Source organism: Lissotriton vulgaris, chromosome 6, assembly GCF_964263255.1.
Source record: "Lissotriton vulgaris chromosome 6, aLisVul1.2, whole genome shotgun sequence".
Classification (NCBI taxonomy): Eukaryota; Metazoa; Chordata; class Amphibia; order Caudata; family Salamandridae; genus Lissotriton; species Lissotriton vulgaris.
The window spans coordinates 78,875,878-78,895,077 of NC_141694.1; the positions used below are offsets into that span (position 1 = coordinate 78,875,878).

The window sequence follows — 19,200 nt, forward strand, 5'->3', positions numbered from 1 at the left end:
TCCACTCTAGGCGCTACTACAGCAAAGGAACATCTGCCATCATGAAAAACTTTGAATGCCCAACATATGGCAAGGAGAAGCACTTTCATTCCATTAGAGATAAATAGAATTAACACAAGAATGGCCACTACAGGTCAAGAATAAGGCCCTTTTGCCAGGGTCACAGTATACTATGGATAATTACAATTATGTCACAAGAATATGTCAGGATGGGCCACTCATCGTACCTGGCCCAACACTGTGCCAGAGACAACCACACACAGCAACTGTGTCTTCAATGAGTCAAAGAGCGCACCATGTAACCAGGGCCACAATTGGATGCTAAGGCAAATAGTGTAGCCTATGACAGGGATATCAAAATATGTCAAGATTGCTCCTAATGTTTCAAGGATAGTCATCATTAGCCCAGGATCACCTTTATGCCAATGATAGCCAAAAATGTCTCAGGTATGCCCTTAATAGTATCAAGGCAGCACCATTATGCCAGGACCACCAATAAAGGCTACGGTAGGGGGTGCTGCTTATGCCAGCACCACCATATGCCAGGAATATCCACAATGATGTTGAGTGTCTCCAACTTGTTATGAATGACAATTAATAGGCTAGGGAGTGCCACAATTAGGTCAAGGGTGTCCATAATATGGTACGATCCACTCCAGTGTATCAGCTAAAGATAGATATTGTACCTTATGTCCGGGCCACCATTATGTCATGGATAGCCACAATTAAGTCAAGAATGCGGCCTATATATTCCAGGATGAAGACCATTAGTCCAGGGTCACCATTAAACAAGCAAATATTTGCCTATCACCTTTACACAAAGACACATACATACGTTGATTCATTAACTGTAAAATAATTACAGATGCAAAGATATGTGCAACATACATACACATATGTGCACAGACTCCCACCCCTGTTCTTCCTAACAGTGCCCATGACCGTCCTCTGGATCCAGACCAGGTTCTGATAGCTGCTCTACTTTCATCCCAGAATCATTTAGGAAGCTGGAACAATTTATCATGATTTACAGTGCCTGTTTATCCACCCAAGGGGCCATAATTTCACTACTACCCTCATCTTCTCCTTCACAAATTCTAAAAATGTTGAGAACCTCGAATGGTTAGGACATTTTTTCGTTAGTGAAAAACTGCAAGTTGCAGAGAATGTTTGTCCCATGGTTGATTGAATCACCCAATAGCCTCGGAAAGCCCAATTCTTCACACTTTCAATTTTGGCCGCAAAATTGAGATTTGATCTCTAGCATCAGATAAGAAGATGGTTCAAGGTACTGGCACCTCTTACAATCTAGAGTGGCATACATAATGAGCACCTGTAAGGGAGAATAGTGAATAACCAATTGCTATTTTCCTTTGCACTGTGCTACAATCTGCTGAATTCAATAATTGTCCATGTCCATGTGGTGTAATTAGTGCTAGAAGGATCAAAGGTTGTATGATGTCACTTCCTGAGATGCCATCCATATTCAAAGATGCTGTGATGTTTTTACTACCATTTTGTTTTAGTGTCAGTTAGCGACTTTATCCTCAGTTATATTCTTCCGAGCACCTTCCTAGGGTATTCTCATGAATCTGTTCTTTGCTTCAATCCTAATCACTCCTATCTGGACTAATAATCTCCTGTGATGTAAAAATATGTCCCCATTTTAAGAGCTTGGTCAGTATACTATAAACAATCTATCCTCTCTGCTTTTCACAGCTGTCATCTCTGGGTCTTAGCTGAGCCTCTTCAGTGAATGTGGACATCTCTACCTTCTGTACCTCCTATTATCAGGGCTTCGTTTTCTCATCTCAGATATGGCTTTCACTATTTCTATGATACTAGGCACAGGTATCCTCTTCTCACGGTCAGTCTCTACCTTAAGGATCTTAAAGTCTCTGTTCACTTTATCTTTTTCTCAGTGCTCGGTCTCCTGCTTCCTGTTCTCAGGTCCTACTCATAGATTTTCATAGTGTCCTCCCACTTAACTTCAGCTGCCCTTTTTCTCCCATTTCACCTGAAGCAGTCATTGGCTTTCATTGTCTTTTCAAATGTCAGCATGTTGACCCCTGGGGTTAGAGTGATTCCCACGTCACACAGCATCATTGGGGCAAGCAAGATGTTACCTGCAGGGACTCCTCTTCTGGCTCTTGGGGGATCTCGGAGGAGTACTCCTTAATTCGCTCCACGCTCACCATCATAGTTTCCGTAAGTGTGAAGTAGAAGATGAGATCTGACAGCATAGTATTGAGGGTGAGAACGTAGAGGAGTGCCAGGCCTACCAGTCCTGTAGAAACGAAGAAAGAGACAAAGACCTTAGTAATGGCATGAGTGACAGTGTAGGAGCTGGATACAAGTGTAAAAAGACCTAGAGGAGGAAAACGTATACCAGAGGAGAAGCAGAGAAGTGGTAATAGGTATGCAAGGGTTCCTATTCAACCGTTGTATACACTAGTTTGAACCAGCTGCAAAGCCACACAATTCTGTGCAAGAAGGGAGGATTACCATGGGAAGTTAAAGCTGTGACAAAGTCCTCTGCATGGCTTGGAAATGCTGTGCTGCCATGATTGTATGTTTTTCTGGTCTACCTAATGGTTTTCTTTCCAGTGAACCTGGCAATTTGAGCAGTATATGGAGATGTTCCAGTATTAGTTTCAAGTTTCAAGTTTGACAAGTTTCAAGTTTAAGTTTATTATGTTTTGGCTCTCAAATGAGGGCCACATAAAATACACATACAATTATACAATAATGATTACAAAGGAAAACACAGGTTACAGAACAAAAAGGAAACACGACTTATTCACAGGTCGAGCAATCATCTAGCACTTCTCCATGTAACATTAATAAATATCTAAAAACCCTTTAAAAAAGTTAAAAATTCTAAAACAGAACATTTCATTTGGCGGACAGTAAAGTGCATGGAAAAAAGTTTTGACATTTAGAATTCCCAATTGTAAACAAATAGGTTTTAACCACTTAAAACGCAATGGGCTTAATGCGGGACAGATAAACAAGACATGGTTACGATCCTGTATAGCACTATTACAAAAGTTACATATAGGAGATACACCATACCATTTTGCAAAGAGGTAGTTAAGTGGGAGCAAGTCTTGTCTTAAAAGGTACCATAATCTACGGACTCTATGGGGAATATTCCAAGTAAGGTATTGTTGGGCCAGTTTTGGTGTATATGTATTTAACAGTGATTGCCTTTCTCTATTCCCTTGTTTGGCAATCATATCCATTTTAAAACTGAGTTCCCACGATGCACATTTTAATTTAGACTTTAGTTCAGTAGGAGTAAGTAAAAACAGTGTGCTTACATCCAACTCTAACAAAGTTACAGCTTTTCTAAAGTTCTTAACCAGCGTAGAAAACTCGTTAAAATTGCCCAGGAGTTCATTTTTAATGGCTTCCCGTAAGGTACCCGGTTTACCTCTCGCTAAACGGGCCACCCACCTTACGAGGGCAATCAACCCCTGTACCCAACAACTTCGGAGTCCGAATTCCAGCCTGCATGATGATACAGAGCAAGCTGTATTTAGAGATGAAATTCTTCTTAGCACCTTTCCTTCGATTTTTTGCAAGAATCCCCAGTGATTTAACTCCACTAATTCTAATCCGTACAGTAGAGTAGCAGGGATCTTTGCTCTAAATACCTCCAGAAATAGTGTAAAGTGTCTCTTCCCAGTAGCATTATACAGGGAACTTAACCCCATACCATGAGCCGATGCTTTACGTGCATTGTGCTCAATGTGGGGTTTCTCACTTAGGTTTGCTGAAATGATTTTACCTAAGAAAGTGTAGGTTTTGACCACCTCTAGTTTCTGCCTTCCTATGGCCCAACTATAATTTACAGACCTACATTTTTTCTTTTCAAAAATGCACATTATTTTGCTTTTCGAAACATTAATCTTCATATAATGTGCTTCTGCAAATTGATTTAATGCCTGTAAGCGGTTAGACAAGCCCTTTGGGGTTAGATCTAGAATGAGGATATCATCTGCATACATTAAAAACGATATAGATGATCCTCCAATTTTCGGGGCTTGCCCATCACAAGCAGAAATGGAAGTAGGGAGGTCTGCCGTATATAAAGAAAACAATGTAGGGGCTAATATACACCCTTGTTTCAAACCATTCGGGGAAGGTATGGATTGAGAAAGACCTCTTTCTCCACCATATAGCACCTTGCACCACGTGTTCGAGTGAAGAGACTTTACGAGTTCAAGTAACTGTATTGGCATACCTAAAGCTGCAAGCTTTCTCCACAGCGTTGGACGGTCCACCTTGTCGAACGCTGTGGAGAAGTCTATAAATGCCACGTATATTCCACCTCCTCGAACACGTACATATTTGTCAACAATCACCTGTAATGCTGTTAAATTATCTAATGTACCATGCTCTTTGCGAAATCCGGTTTGTTCCAAAGGTAAAATACAGTTTGATTCTATCCATTCATTAATTAATATTAAAAGATATTTAGCAAAAACTTTTCCTATTGCGTCCAATAGAGCTATTAAACGATAATTCGTTGGATTATCTCGCTCTCCCTTTTTAAATAGGGGAATTAATATACTTCCCCTCCATGAGTCAGGGACTGATCTCGAAAGGAGGCATGCATGAAATACTGGGAGAAGAATCCTACTCCAGGAGGTGACATCTTGCTTCATTAGTGACATGGGTAACTCGTCTGGACCCATAGCTCCGGAGGAGCACATACTCTTTATCACAGAGGCTATGGTTTTCTCGGTTGGGAGCTCTATATTGTGCTCGCTATTCTGAGCTAGATCCCCATTGTCACCCTCTGCACCATTCGATGCGTTCAGACTAGATATGAATAATATCCAAACATCTTCAGCAATGGAAATGGGGATAGAGGTGGTTCTTACACCACATCCCTTCCCTATTATAGACCAAAATTCTCTGGAATTATTAAAGGCCGATGCTTCTCTTAACCTAATCCAGAGGGAATCTTCTTTTTCTCTTTTTAATTTTATTTTCAGTCTCGCCCTCCTTCTTCGTAGTAAGGATAATTTCTGCTCTTTTTCCCTTGTTCTACCTGTTGCCTCACAAGTTTATTTATCTCCTTATTTAAGGGTAGTAATATACTAGGAGGGGGATGCAACTTCTTAGAAATTTTTTTTTTTCTTAGCTACCATAGTAAGCTTTTTCTTGAAGTTTTCGAAGTATAAGAATTCCCTACCCTGCCATTCATCTAATTCTAGTATATTTTGAGCAAGAATATTTTGAACATCCTTCATACTGATAGGGTCCCAGAAGCACCTTCCAGACTTAGAATGAATTGAGACTCCTTTATTGGCTATGGACCAGGAGTCGGTATCTGGAGGTTGTAACGAGACAGTTATGTTAATCACCTTATGATCACTTAAGGAAGATTGAGAGATCATTATGTCTTGAATGAAGGGAAACGTATCAAAGTCCGTAATCACATAATCCAAGATGGATTCACCCCTAAATGACCTATGTGTAAACTTAGCGGGAATGTCAGAAGGCATCCTACCGTTTGCAATTAGTCCCTCAAAATGGCTAAGTTCTTCAAGTAATATCTTTCCTCTTTTGTTAGTTTTTATTTTACTAGGAAAGATTGCTTGAGGTATATTATATGCTTCTTCCTTGAGTTTATTTCTAAACATATCTATACTTGAATTAGAAACTTTGCTATTTAAGTCACCCATAAGTAAAATATGAGGGGGCTGATCGAGCTCTAATAATTGTTTTACATAGGAAAACATTCGCTTCAAGACAATGTTAAAAGTATCTTCAGGAGGAATATATGCATTTAAAATTACGAGAGAAGAACGTTTTCCTACAGTCTCTATATTATTAATAGTTATGGATTGAAAAAATTACTAATGTCCGTATAGTGGGAATATTGCCATTGTAGTGAATTTGATAAAAAAACAGGCAATTCCACCTTTCGCATGGCCTTTTTTTGAAGGTGTAGCAGCGGCCTCAAGGACAAAATAATCTTTCCCTCCATATATGCTGTTTTTACACCATGTTTCCTGAATACATAGCACATCTGCATGCAAAGAAAATAAAAAGTCTAATTTCTCTGAACAATTATGTAGTCCTGCGGCATTCCAAGATACAACTTTTAATTGACTGTTAAAGGTGTTGAAACAGTCTTGGGTTGTTCGATGTGTTATTAGACAAAACTCCTGGTAGCCAGTTCCATAACTGATTGTCTTCTGTTAGAGGCATATCCAAGTTCTCAGAAGTAGGGAGTACCTCAGAAACCGTGCGTTTACCTCTAGATACCCAGATTTTTAAATCTTTACTATAAGAGGACTGGTCTTCCTGCCTAAGACCCATTTTAGAGGCTCCTTCTCTAGGGAAGATACGCTTTCCATTATTAATAAAGGGTAACACATCAATCCCTCTACATTGGAATGCTTCCGCTTGTTGGAGAACTAAATTAGCAATAATTTTTGAACAAAATTTTACTTGTGCTCGTTTCCAAACCTTATTACAGAGACCAAGTCAATATCACTTGACAAAATAAGTTTTAAGCTTTCAATATCCTTAAAGGAATTAATCAACCATGACCTATTCAAATTTAGGTCAGAGTCGAATAAGGGAAGAAAGTCCAATGTCAAGGTATCGACGCAAGGATTAGAAATTTTTAAAGGAGCAATAGTAATGTTTGTGGTCACCTCAGCAGTGGGGCAAAAATTAGGTACAGATGGATTAAGTACCCTTTTTTCAATAGGCTTGTTTCTTGTGGCTTCCTCTACAGGTTCCGAGGGATTTATCACAACAACTTGAGAACTTAGTGTTCCCCCATTCATAATGCTGGTATCGAGGGGACCTTCTACAACAGGGTTAGTGAAACTAACAATAGCCTCATTAGAGGAAGTATCCAATAGTGATCTATCTACAATTTCTATTACATCACAAGCTTCTGTGTCTATGTGCTTTTGAAAAATAATTTGTCTCTGTCTTCTCTTCTTATACTTGCGAATAGGTTTCCTATTTTTCCCTTTGTTCTTTCTGCTTTTTTCTTTTACTATCCCCTTCGGAGTCTTTTTTGTCCTGATTAAAAATAGGAAAAAGTTCTTTCACAGCAGTTTGGTTAACCTCTGCCAAGCTTTCTTCCTTCAAGGATGGTTCTGATTCTTTCCTCCGTTGTAAGGAAAGTGAGGTGGGGGTCGTAGAGGGCTCATGAATGTCCACCTTTAGCAACTTCCCCATTTGTGCATTTTTACTCAATGAAATATTACTGACCAGATCCTTCTGGACTACAGCTTCAGTGGGGAAAGTGGACCCAGTCTCAGTATTTTTAGCAAGTAATACTTTCAGTATCTCTGTAACCGAGCCCAAAATACAATCAGAACTCCCAACAAATTTGCCTAATAGTAGAAGTATGGAAGCCAGTAAATGTTCAAGTGCTATCAGGGAATCTGAAATGGGTTTATAATTTTTTGGGTATCCAGATGCAGTAAGAGAACAGATCCCTGATAGATTGAGTTGCGGAGATTTCGAGTCGCTCTGCATTGAAGGGATGTCATTAGATGTCATAGAAGGAGTGCTACTATATAGCAGTAATCCCGATGGTGTTGCTCCATTTGGAGTTTTACTGGGTTCAGGCTGTTTCAGGATTTTCTCGTCCATATAGCGACCACAAAGTTCGAGATCGATACTGGACGGAATAGAAAGATCTTTTAAATTCATTTCCTCATTTTCTGTGTCTTTAAGAGTGTTAGGCGGAAGGACTTTTGAATTTGAATTAGCTTTCGAAGGGTCAGAATTAGCTCCTTTGGATGACCATAATGAGGGGATTGCATCAGTATTTGAAAATAGAATAGACAAGTTTTTATCCGCAGTTAGCTCAGGTTTAATATCCTTCACTACTTTGAACTGCGGTTCCACCGTTGTTAACAAGTCATCATCAGTGATAATTGGAGCTTCCATAGATTTGTTCGCTGGTTTTTCCCATATTTTCAGCAGCTGCATCTGACCCTTAAGTTGTACACTATTTTCATATTTATTCCTTAAGGGGTTAGATCTAGTTTTTATACAGGACCTCCCACCTAGGACTCTTCCGGAGCGTAGTTTCTTTGCTGTCATATTGTGGAGATAGACGGCCAGTCAACAGAGATACAATTTACACGCCTCCAAAACACTAAAGTCTATTTTGTTCAAAAATGAAAATAACGGGTCCCAGCCCAGCCTACCTCAGCCACTGAGGGCCACAGAGGGCCCGCCCTTTGCCCGGGGTTAGCCCGGCATCGCCCGCGCGCGTCCCGCGATGCGCGGTCTTCCAGCGCAATTAAAGCCAGGTGAGGGGGGCGTGGTGGGGAGGTGCTCCAGGCCCAGATGGCTTGTGGGCAATGGTGTTTCTCTGAGTCTCAATCCGCCTTCAACCCCACAATCACAAGTGTTTCCCGCGGAGCGGGAAACGCGAGCAGTTGGTCACCAGCGCTGCCAGATAGCGCTTTCAGGGTGACGGCGCTTGTAGTGGATTAAGAGCGTTTCACCTACAAGCAGTGTTCACGGCAGCAACCAACACAGCAGCAACAGGATTGTTCTCCGCTCCACAACGGACTTCCAGCGCAATTAGAGCCAGGTGAGGGGGGCGTGGTGGGGAGGTGCTCCAGGCCCAGATGGCTTGTGGGCAATGGTGTTTCTCTGAGTCTCAATCCGCCTTCAACCCCACAATCACAAGTGTTTCCCGCGGAGCGGGAAACGCGAGCAGTTGGTCACCAGCGCTGCCAGATAGCGCTTTCAGGGTGACGGCGCTTGTAGTGGATTAAGAGCGTTTCACCTACAAGCAGTGTTCACGGCAGCAACCAACACAGCAGCAACAGGATTGTTCTCCGCTCCACAACGGACTTCCAGCGCAATTAAAGCCAGGTGAGGGGGGCGTGGCGGGGAGGTGCTCCAGGCCCAGATGGCTTGTGGGCAATGGTGTTTCTCTGAGTCTCAATCCGCCTTCAACCCCACAATCACGAGTGTTTCCCGCGGAGCGGGAAACGCGAGCAGTTGGTCACCAGCGCTGCCAGATAGCGCTTTCAGGGTGTCGGCATTTGTAGTGGATTAAGAGCGTTTCACCAACAAGCAGTGTTCACGGCAGCAACCAACACAGCAGCAACAGGATTTTTCTCCGCTCCACAACGGACTTCCAGGGCAATTAAAGCCAGGTGAGGGGGGCGTGGCGGGGAGGTGCTCCAGGCCCAGATGGCTTGTGGGCAATGGTGTTTCTCTGAGTCTCAATCCGCCTTCAACCCCACAATCACGAGTGTTTCCCGCGGAGCGGGAAACACGAGCAGTTGGTCACCAGCGCTGCCAGATAGCGCTTTCAGGGTGACGGCGCTTGTAGTGGATTAAGAGCGTTTCACCAACAAGCAGTGTTCACGGCAGCAACCAACACAGCAGCAACAGGATTGCTCCAGTATTACTGTACTGTTCAAGATAAGATAGTAACTCTTTTGAAGGGGCGGAGGAGTAAAGGGTGACTCTAAGTGAAACCTTAACTTGAGTGAGGGTGGTTAATATCCACGTCATCCCTTGTTATGATGAGAATGGCAATATGATTTTACTCCAGAGGCAAGTCTTTTTTACTTCCGACTGGATCCTCTGTGTAGTGGCAGTTAAGCCTCCAATAAATAGGTCCCCTGCCTGTTCTCAGGTTTAAGTCGTGTGTGGATACTGTATGTATGCCATGTGTGAGTGCTTCACAAGATAATGCTATATGGCAGTGTTCACCCGTGACACTGTATTATCTGCAGATGATGGTGGATCTTCTTGAAGATTGGTCTTTTTCTCTTAGAAGTGGCAGACTGCATGTTCCTTCTTTGGGAACTCTTACCTACAACTGGAGGTACCCGTGGGCCGTGGCCCTAATACTGTTTGGTGTAGATTTTCCTTGTTCAGGTAATACCCACTCTTCTACCTTTATTTGTGTAGCTGGCTGTCACCTAGCAACTATGACTTAGTGATATATATATGATACCACTATATATAATTTCTCAGCGACAACATGTAATAATGACGATAATTGGGAACAACGCCTGTTGCTAGACAAACATCAGAACCACCCACTACCGGAGCTAATAATGCTTGGGCGGGGCGTATCCCCCCCCCCCTCAACCCCACTTATCGTGCGACATGTGGCCATGGTATGGGACACTGTGGTATGACGAGTGGTAAAACGGGCACCTTTCACAAAGGATATGCCCATGTGGGCACTGCATCCCTTTGCCTGCATAGCTGACTCTATGTCGGTGAGCCGGTGGAAGGAAGGGGGAGGCCTCACACTAGGTGATCTATATGTAGAGGGAAGATTTATCAAACGTGCATAGGTTGCCTTTAACTTAGGGGCCGGTCAATTCCTACAATATAAGAAAATCTCGAGCGCTGCTAGAGAAATCTGGCCAACGTTTCCTGACGAACCCCCTAGCACAAATACATTGAAAGTGATGCTATATATGGCACAGGGAAGACGGCTGATGTCCCACCTTTACAGGGCTATGAGGGAGGATCTGCCGGGAAGGGAGCTTCTGATCCAAACAAAATGGGCAAGGATACTAAAGGAACCTCTGACAGACAAGGAATGGGAAAAAGTACATGAAGGGGTGCTATGCACACTTCAAACTCCTTCAATTCAATATGACAGACATATCTCAGCCCTTGCACTCTACATATAATATATCCTGCTCGCAATGATGAATGCCCAATATGTAGGGAGAGCGCAGCAGATTTCCTACATATGGTTTGGACCAGTCGGACGCTTCGTAACTACTGGAACGATGTGCTTTCTTGCCTTCAGAGAGCCACGGGTGGATAATACCTGGTGAGATCCGACAAGCATTATTAGGTTTAATAACCTCACCTAAGGGCAAGATACTGAGCAGATGGTCTGTTATGATGGGTCATGTGTTAACAAAAAGACGGAATGCTATAGCATGGCTCTGTCCTAGACCCCCACAGAGTGAAAGTTAGATGAGGGATATGCGCGAATGGGCCATAGCGGTAAGGGTTCGAATGAAATGTGTAAGAAGGGATGGAAAACTCGAGGATGACATACAGGCATGGTCTCATATGATAGCAGAGCTAAAGGAGGAACAGACCTTGGATATGTTGAGTACCTCTGGTAACAGTGAGGCTAATCCCAAACCGCCTAGCCTACACTAGGACCGCAGGAAAAGTTATAGATGGGGAATACTATGTGTCATCCAAAAGACCATGTGAACTAGTATAGTGTTACGTTATTATGGGTTCTAGCAACGACACGGAGGAGAGGGGTGGAGGGTTGGGGGGGTTTACTGTTTGTTACAGCATATTAAATGTTGTCAGCGTGTAGAAGGCGGCTTTTTTGTCCCAACTGCTCTAAACGTGAAAAATTAAAGTAATTTGGTTCTTGTGTACATGTCACAATGTATTTGAAACCTAAAATGCCAATACATTTGTTTAAAATAAAAATGCCTTAGTGATGAGCTCTATTGTATTGAAGCATTTTTGTGTCACTAGATATCCCCAAGCTACTGGTCCCTCTACTACAAACAAGTGTGGCAGGTGGATTCTGAGATACAGCCTTTTAAAGACAGGCACGCCACGGGATCTCACAGTAGATGCAGATTCATCTTTACACTTACCACCCTAGAGAAGGAGTGGATTGCTTGTCCTTCTCAGGGAGAACCTGGCTTGGCATTTCGGGCTGGACTGTTCCCATTAAAGCAGGGTTAAGACTGATTTGCATATAGCTGGGTCCAACTGAGGTGGCATGATGTGCAAAATAATCATAGACTGGGACACAGCCTGAGTAATTACCTGTTGCTGAGATTAATTCCAGCATTTCATCCATCACTTTTTTTGTATACTTTAGTGTGTCGGCTCAAGTGGAATAGGTGTGCACAGACGTGGGTCCCATGCACACCTTGTCACTGGAACCAAGCTATACCTGGCTGATGTGCCCTGACTAGGGAGAAACCGGTCCTGGGATGATTGTGTTCCAGTTCATAGAGGACCTGGCCTGGTAGTTTAGACTGGATTGTTCCCATTGGAGCTAGGTAAAGATTGATTTGCATATGGCTGGGTCCAAACTGAGGTGGCATGGTGTGCAAAATAATGATGGACTGGCAAGGGGCCCTCAGTAGCTACCAGTGGCTGAGATTAATTCTTTCATTCTATCCTTCGGTTTTTTAGGTGTCGCCTAGGCAGTGCCGCCGCTGTCTCTTCGAGACATGCTCTATCTACTCTGTGGGCCTACAGCATGCCCATCGCTTTTAATATGTTGGTTTGCGTGTCCTTTGCAAAGGTTTGCTTCTGTGTGGTAAATGTTGGTTATATGTTCCTCCTTTTTGTGTGTTGACCCCTCCCTTGGAGCATACTCCTGTTACTTGTAGGTTTGCTCTTTTGTGCATGTAGGCTTGTTGAAGCACACAATTAATTTTATTTTGTTTCTAACTGTGCATTTGAAATATCTGTTTTTCTTCCTGCATACCTCCCAGATTAAAACATCATCCTTGGACAAATGAGAAGCAGGAGACTGTTGACTGTACGTAAGGCCACTTCAGTGACACACATGGAAATAAACTCTCCTGTAAACTACAGACATGGTGGAAATCCCCAATAAAGCTCCTATTCTTACTGGAGTACAGCTGAATGTACTTTTATTGCATTGATCAAGCGTTAAATAGCGCACCCTGACAAACACATACACTGTGAAAACATAGAGTGCTGTAATTGTATAGCTCGACAATCCCTAGTGGCATAGCACCCAGGATAATGTGATGCATGGCTACACACTTATAAGATTCAAAAGGCGAGACCTACTGGCTATGCCAATGCTTGTTGTATACTTTAGTATGTCGCCCTAAGTGGGACGAGTATGTCCAGACGTGAGTCTTGTACACTCTGTGTCACTGGAACCAAGTTCTACACGGCTGATGAGCCCTAACTATAATGAAGCCAGTCCTGGGTTGCTTATGTTTCAGAGAAGGGGGGACCTGGCCTTGTAGTTTGTACTGGGCTGTTCCCATTGGAGCAGGATTAAGACTTATTTGCATAAAGCTGGGTCCCAATTGAAGTGGCATGTTGTTCAAAATTACGATGGACTGGTATGCAGTGCAGGGTTAATACCAGTAGCTGAGATTAATTCAAGCATTACATCCATCACTTTTTAAAATAATTTAGTGCGTCACCCTTAGTGGGACAGGTATTCCCAGATGCGAGTGCCATTTGTGCACACTATGGGGCATATGTATCAATGCAATTTTTTGTAGCAAACGCTGTGATTCGCAAAAAAGCAGCGTTTGCGACAAAAAATTCGCAAAATGGTATGTATCAGGGAAATCGCATTGCAAAATTAAGGAATCACAAAATTTGCGATTCCTTAATTTTGAGTAAGCATTTAAGGAATTGCAAATTGTGATTCCTTAAACGCTATGCAACAAGCATTTCATTTTTGCGAATTCTCCTTAAGAAATCGCAAATTACCACCAATTTCAAGTTGGTGGTAATTTGCGATTTCTTTCACAAATGCACTTTTTGGCATTTGTGAGGGTGTCATATGGCGCACATATATGCCCTTAGGCGCACACATATAAATTTCAGGGGTGCATCAGGGTGTCCTTATGACACCCTTGCACCCTTGAAATTATTCTCAATTTGTGATTTTAAAATTGCGAATCGCAAACTGAGAATAACTTCCCATGTATTCCTATGGGCCTCTTGGACCATAGAAATGAATGGGAAATTATTCCTTAATTTGCGAATCGCAATTAAGGAAATTTAAGAAATCGTCAAAAAAATTGCGATTTTCTACATAATCCCTATTTGCAAATCTCAAATAGCGATTTCTAAAAAATCGCTATTTTAGATTCGCAAATCAGGATGTTGATACATCTGCCCCTATGTCACTGGAGCCACACTATACCTGGCTGCTGAGCTCTAAATAGGGCGGAACCGGTCCGGGGTTGCTTGTATTCCAGTTCAGGCGGGACTTAGCCTGGCAATTCGGGCTGGACTATGTCCATTGAAGCAGGATGAAGACTGATTGGCAAACGGCTGGGTCCAAACTGGGGTGGTATGGTATGCAAAAGAACGATAGTCTGGAAACTGGAATGCAGCGCCACGTTAATACCACTGGCTGAGAGTAATTCAAGTCTTCCATACATTTTTTTAAATAATTTTGTGTGCAGCCCTAAGTGCGACCAGTATTCCCAGATCTGGGTCCTGTGCACAATGAGACACTGGAATCAAGCTATACCTGGCTGATAAACCCCAAATAGGGCTAAACCGGCCCTGGGTTGCTTGTGTTCCAGTTCAGGGAGGGCCTGGCAGTTCAGGCTGGGCTGTTGCCATTGGAGCAGAGTGAAGACTGATTTGCATAAGGCTTGGTCCAAACTGAGGTGGCATGATGTGCTAAATACTGATGGACTGGAATGCTGCCCTAACAATTACAAGTGGCTGAGATTAATTCAAGAATTTCATCCATCACTTTTTTGGGTACTGTCTTGGAGGAAGGAGCAGAGCTCAACTGTATTTTTACACGGCCATTTCCTCTGGATAGCGGAGGAATACAGATATGGTGATACAACATGTGTTTCACACCATGTTGTCAGTCTGATTTCTCTATTTGAAACCCTATATAACATTGTTTCTGGGATGTTTACCATTAAACCTTCCCCGTACTTAGAGGAGCAGTGCCCATGTTGGTCAGCTTTTTGATGAAATACAGAGATTTTCCCTCACTTTCACACTGGTAGTCTCTATGACAGTTACCTTTTTTGACATAAGACCTAAATATTTTTGCATTATTTTGTGTTGTTCTAGAGCGGATCTGATTCTGACTATTTAACTAGAATAGAGACTGAGCCCCATGCAAATTCATAACATTTAGCATTTTGGGATTTTAGTGACATTTTGAACGTGAACTGACCTTTGGCCCCTTGCTGGATTCCTGTGTGCTGTTTACGAGGACTCGCCTAGCGCCTCGCCGGACCCGCTTCGCGGGTCACGCAGCGCTCGAGGATAGTGGTAACTGTGGACTGCTGATTGCCTGGATCATCACTGAGGGGAGCGCGGGGCAGGCAAGTGTGTCGGCGGGGCTGCGAGGATACAGGCAGGGACTCCAGTGTCCAGGAGTCCCTGCACGCCCAATCTGCAACACCTGGGCTGCTCTCCCCGCTGGCCACGCCCCCCGCCCAATAGCCTATGAGCCCGTTGTATCTGTGTTTATAGGTGACTAGTGCTACCGCTTCGCGGGAGCGAGCGGGAGCGCACCGGGAGAAGCCCGGGACAAGGGCGGGACCGTCCAAGGCCGTCATAGGCCGGAGTAGGCTGGGCCTACCCTCTTGCTTTCGTTATCTGAGTCCTGGTCCAATTCGCTGACATAGCCCCCCATTGACTACCATCAAACTTCAGCTGATATGCCGTCTCCGGCAAGGGAGGGTACCCCCATGAAGCAGGGAGGAGTTAAAAACAGGACCTTAGAGAACTACTTTCCCCGGGCTGTGGGGGATGGGGACAAGGAGAGCACCTTAATCCGGCTCAGGGCAGAGCGGAGACGCTCTATAGATAACCTGAAAAACAGACCCCTTGGAGAATATCCCACCACGCCTAGTGAAGAGTCGACCTCAATAGACGATGTCCCACTCCTGTTGAGGGATTGTACGAACACCCCACTAGTTCCATCTACGAGTCTAACCCCAGCCACCAGTCCAAGCCCAAGCAGGGTGACTATTGACCTAATTTCTCAACCCCCCCCAGCTCCGAAAGCTAGGAAAGCTAAACCTAAGCCAGCCGCTGTACAAGGAGTACATGGGCCCCCCCCCAAACAAATGCAGGAGGAAGTCGAGGGGTGCCCAGGGCAAAACTAAACCCAAAACCCCTCACTCTGAGTTTGGGAGGTCATCAAAACCCTCCACACCGACTGTGAGACTAGTGGATGAATTACACTCCAAACCTACTGCACAGGATGGCTTGGCCCCCGCTCTGACAAAAGACACAGGAAATAATATTGCTAATGTCCCCCTTTCTGTTGCCCCGCTAGGTAACCTGGAATTCCTGCTCAGGTCACTACTACTACCAATTAGCGAGAGTATCAAAAAGGTCGAGATTAGGCTTACCATCCTGGAGGCTACATTAAGTAGCATGAAAATCCCGGCTGGCCTCCAAGGAAGGTCTCCGGAGCTCATTCCCACTCCAACGGCCCCCCATCAGCCTCCAAATAGCGCAATGAGCTCAGCCCCCCACAGGCTGCGAATGCTGTGGCCCCTCCACAACCCCTGAGGACTAATCCTGTACCAACCAAGTCACTTAATTCCAATAGGTCCATTCCCCCCGTAGACCCCGTCCCTCTGGCACAGCCTGTAGACAGCGCTGCACCGACACCTCTAATGAAGCTTCCCCCTAGGCCACGTAGGCCTAATTTACCTCCAGAGGCAAATGATTTCACTGTAGTTATGGCGGGCGTCCCCCCACTTGAAGTGGGTGAAGCTGAGGATTTTTGTTCCTTAAAAAGCAGGGTAATCAAGTGGCTAAACACGAACAGACCCCTCCCGGTACACCTAAATAATGAAATTATAATGGTTAGAAGGGTGCCATGGGTGGGGAGAACACATAAATCCATAATAGGGGACTGCATATTGGTGAGCTTCAGGGATGCTGGAACTGTCTCTCACATATGCCAAGGAAAGAATAGATCTCGGGAATCAACTATTCAAACCCTTCAGGTGTCCTTCTTCTTTCCCCCTATCCCTGCCCCTGTACATCCGTTCCAAATCTATGATAACTGGGAGAGGGTTGGTCGGAGGGGGGAGACATCACGAATTTAACCCCAGGCCACTATTCAGCCGCCCTGAGCCATCCTTTCACACTTTCAACCGGTTTAACTGTATGAATGGTCTTGAGGGGGTGGATTGACAAACGGATATTGTCCCTCTGGGAGACGGGGAAAAAGGAGCTTTGGCAGAGGAGATGGAGGAGCAAAGTCTCCTGGCACAGCAAACTCCATCGAGTTGTGTCGGGAAGTCTGTGCTAGGTGGACCTAGGGTTATAGATATTGAATGCATAGGAGGGGGACACGGGCTGGACACACAAGAGTCAGAGTGTGAGACACAAACGGGGCCCCATGAGGGACTAGAGCAGAGTGGTGAGGCAATGAGAAAGATCTCTTGGAATACAGCAGGTTTGGCAGGTAAATTCAACAATAAAGAGTGGCTTGATTACATTAGAAAATTCCATGTAATCTGCGTGCAGGAGACATGGGCCCCGGAGAACAACAATCACTTGCAGGGGTATAAGTGTTTCTTTGTACCCGCGCAAAAATCAAGATCAGGGAGAGCCATGGGAGGACTATCCATTTACATAGATTTAGACCTTCCGGGCAGTTGGTCTTCCCCAGATTGGAACTCCCATGGGATTCAGGCAGTTTGGTTCTCCGGGAAGGGGCTAAGATTTACAGTTTTTAACATCTATAACAACGAGATAGCGGGAAACCATACCTCACTAGTAGCTGAATTGGATTATAGGTTGGGTCAGGAAATAACAGTCCAGAAAAAGGGGCAGTCATATGCGCTGCTGGTCATGGGAGACTTTAATTGCCACCTTTGTCCGGCATTGGTCCAAACAAATACAGACTGGTCCCAATGCCCCATGGAGAAGGGGCCGCATTTTTCCCAATCTCCGACAGGGTCAGCTCTCAGTATGCTCCGGCTCAAGTATGATCTTGAGCATACTATTAACATGATAGGCACACAGAAGGATGGTACACTCCCACCCACATTCAAGGGCAGAGGATGCTCATCCGCCATAGACTACATCCTGGTCTCAAGATCCCTGCTAAATAAGATAACTAGTGTAGGGATTGAATGGAGCAGTTTCAGCGACCATAACCCACTTGTTTTGGAGCTGATGTATAGGGCGGGTTCAAGAAGTAGAGACCATCGCACAATCACGGAGAGGGTAACAGATCAAGGCAGGAGATTAAAGTGGTCCAAAATAGATGGGGAAAAGTTTTATAAGGCCCTGGTGGACGCTGGCAAATCTGCCATTAATGACTGTTTAGACACAGAAGTCCACGGATCAAGGCTACTGGAAGCATTCGATCAGATTGCTAACCTGATCGATGGCCTACTAAAAACTAGTGCGCCCACAAGGAACCACGGTAACCCTCGATGGTTCGATAAAGATTGCTCCAAAGCACTGAGGGAGCTGAAAAGCTGCCTTAAATTCAAACCAAGGGACCCCCAAAAAATTAAGGCGTGTAGGGAAAAATATAAAAAAGAGACCAAGAGGAGGAAACTCGCTCTGCAGGCAGAAGCGTGGGCAGACCTAAGAGAAGCAGGGGAAAGAAAGGATTTAGCGGGTTTCTGGAGAATCATCAATAAACCAACTTTCCAGGAAAACGACACCCCGGAGATAGGGTCTAATATCCTTCCAGAACAGTGGGTCACCCATTATAGGGGTCTGTATAACCATGAGCCCGGTACTCCTGTAGAGCTACCTGTAACTCCAACTCAGGTTTCATCGGTTGTATGTACTATTAAGGAGATCACTGCTGGGATAGAGGGTCTGACTAAAAACAAAGCCCCGGGCCCTGACGGAATTCCCCCCGACCTGTTTCTGAGCAGCATAGAACTCTGGGCCCCTTTAATGACCAGGGTCATAAATACTGCCATTACCTGTGGTCTGCCACCGTCCTGGTCCAAAGCGATAATTGTGCCGATTTTTAAGAAGGGCAATAGGGACGATCCCAAGTGCTATCGCCCTATCTCCCTGATTGACGTATCGGCTAAACTCCTGGGTAGGGCGATCCTCAACAGACTGTCCGAGTGGACCGAAGAAAATAACATCTTCTCAGACACTCAATATGGATTTAGGACAGGGAGGTCCACTAGCGATCAATGCCTGAACCTTTATATGCTGACTGCCAAATATACCATGGCCAGCGATGAATCGATCTATATGGGATTCATGGATTTGGCAGCGGCATTTGATCACGTCAACAGGGAGAAACTGTGGGACATGATGTCCAGTATGGGGATTGAGAGTGGCTTAATTAATATACGGAGGGAACTGCATAGCGACACCACGGCTAAGGTTCGATTTAACAGGGAGGGGGGACTGACCGACTCTTTTCCCTGTATGAGTGGAGTCCGGCAAGGCTGCATTCTCGCCCCTTTTTTGTTCTCCCTTTATATGAACAATTTGGAGCAGTTTCTGTTAGGT

The 19,200-nt window shown here is 44.5% G+C and overlaps 1 protein-coding gene across 2 annotated transcripts in view; it reads right to left on the minus strand.

The window, feature by feature from the left end:
• LOC147706825 (ATP-binding cassette sub-family C member 10-like) overlaps positions 1-19,200 on the minus strand; it is an 875,391-nt gene that overhangs the window by 57,923 nt on the left and 798,268 nt on the right. For both annotated transcript variants that reach the window (XM_086925960.1, XM_086925959.1), the window contains exon 18: positions 2,127-2,287. In XM_086925960.1, the coding sequence (XP_086782086.1) occupies positions 2,127-2,287 (161 nt within the window). The remainder of the gene's footprint in view (positions 1-2,126; positions 2,288-19,200) is intronic.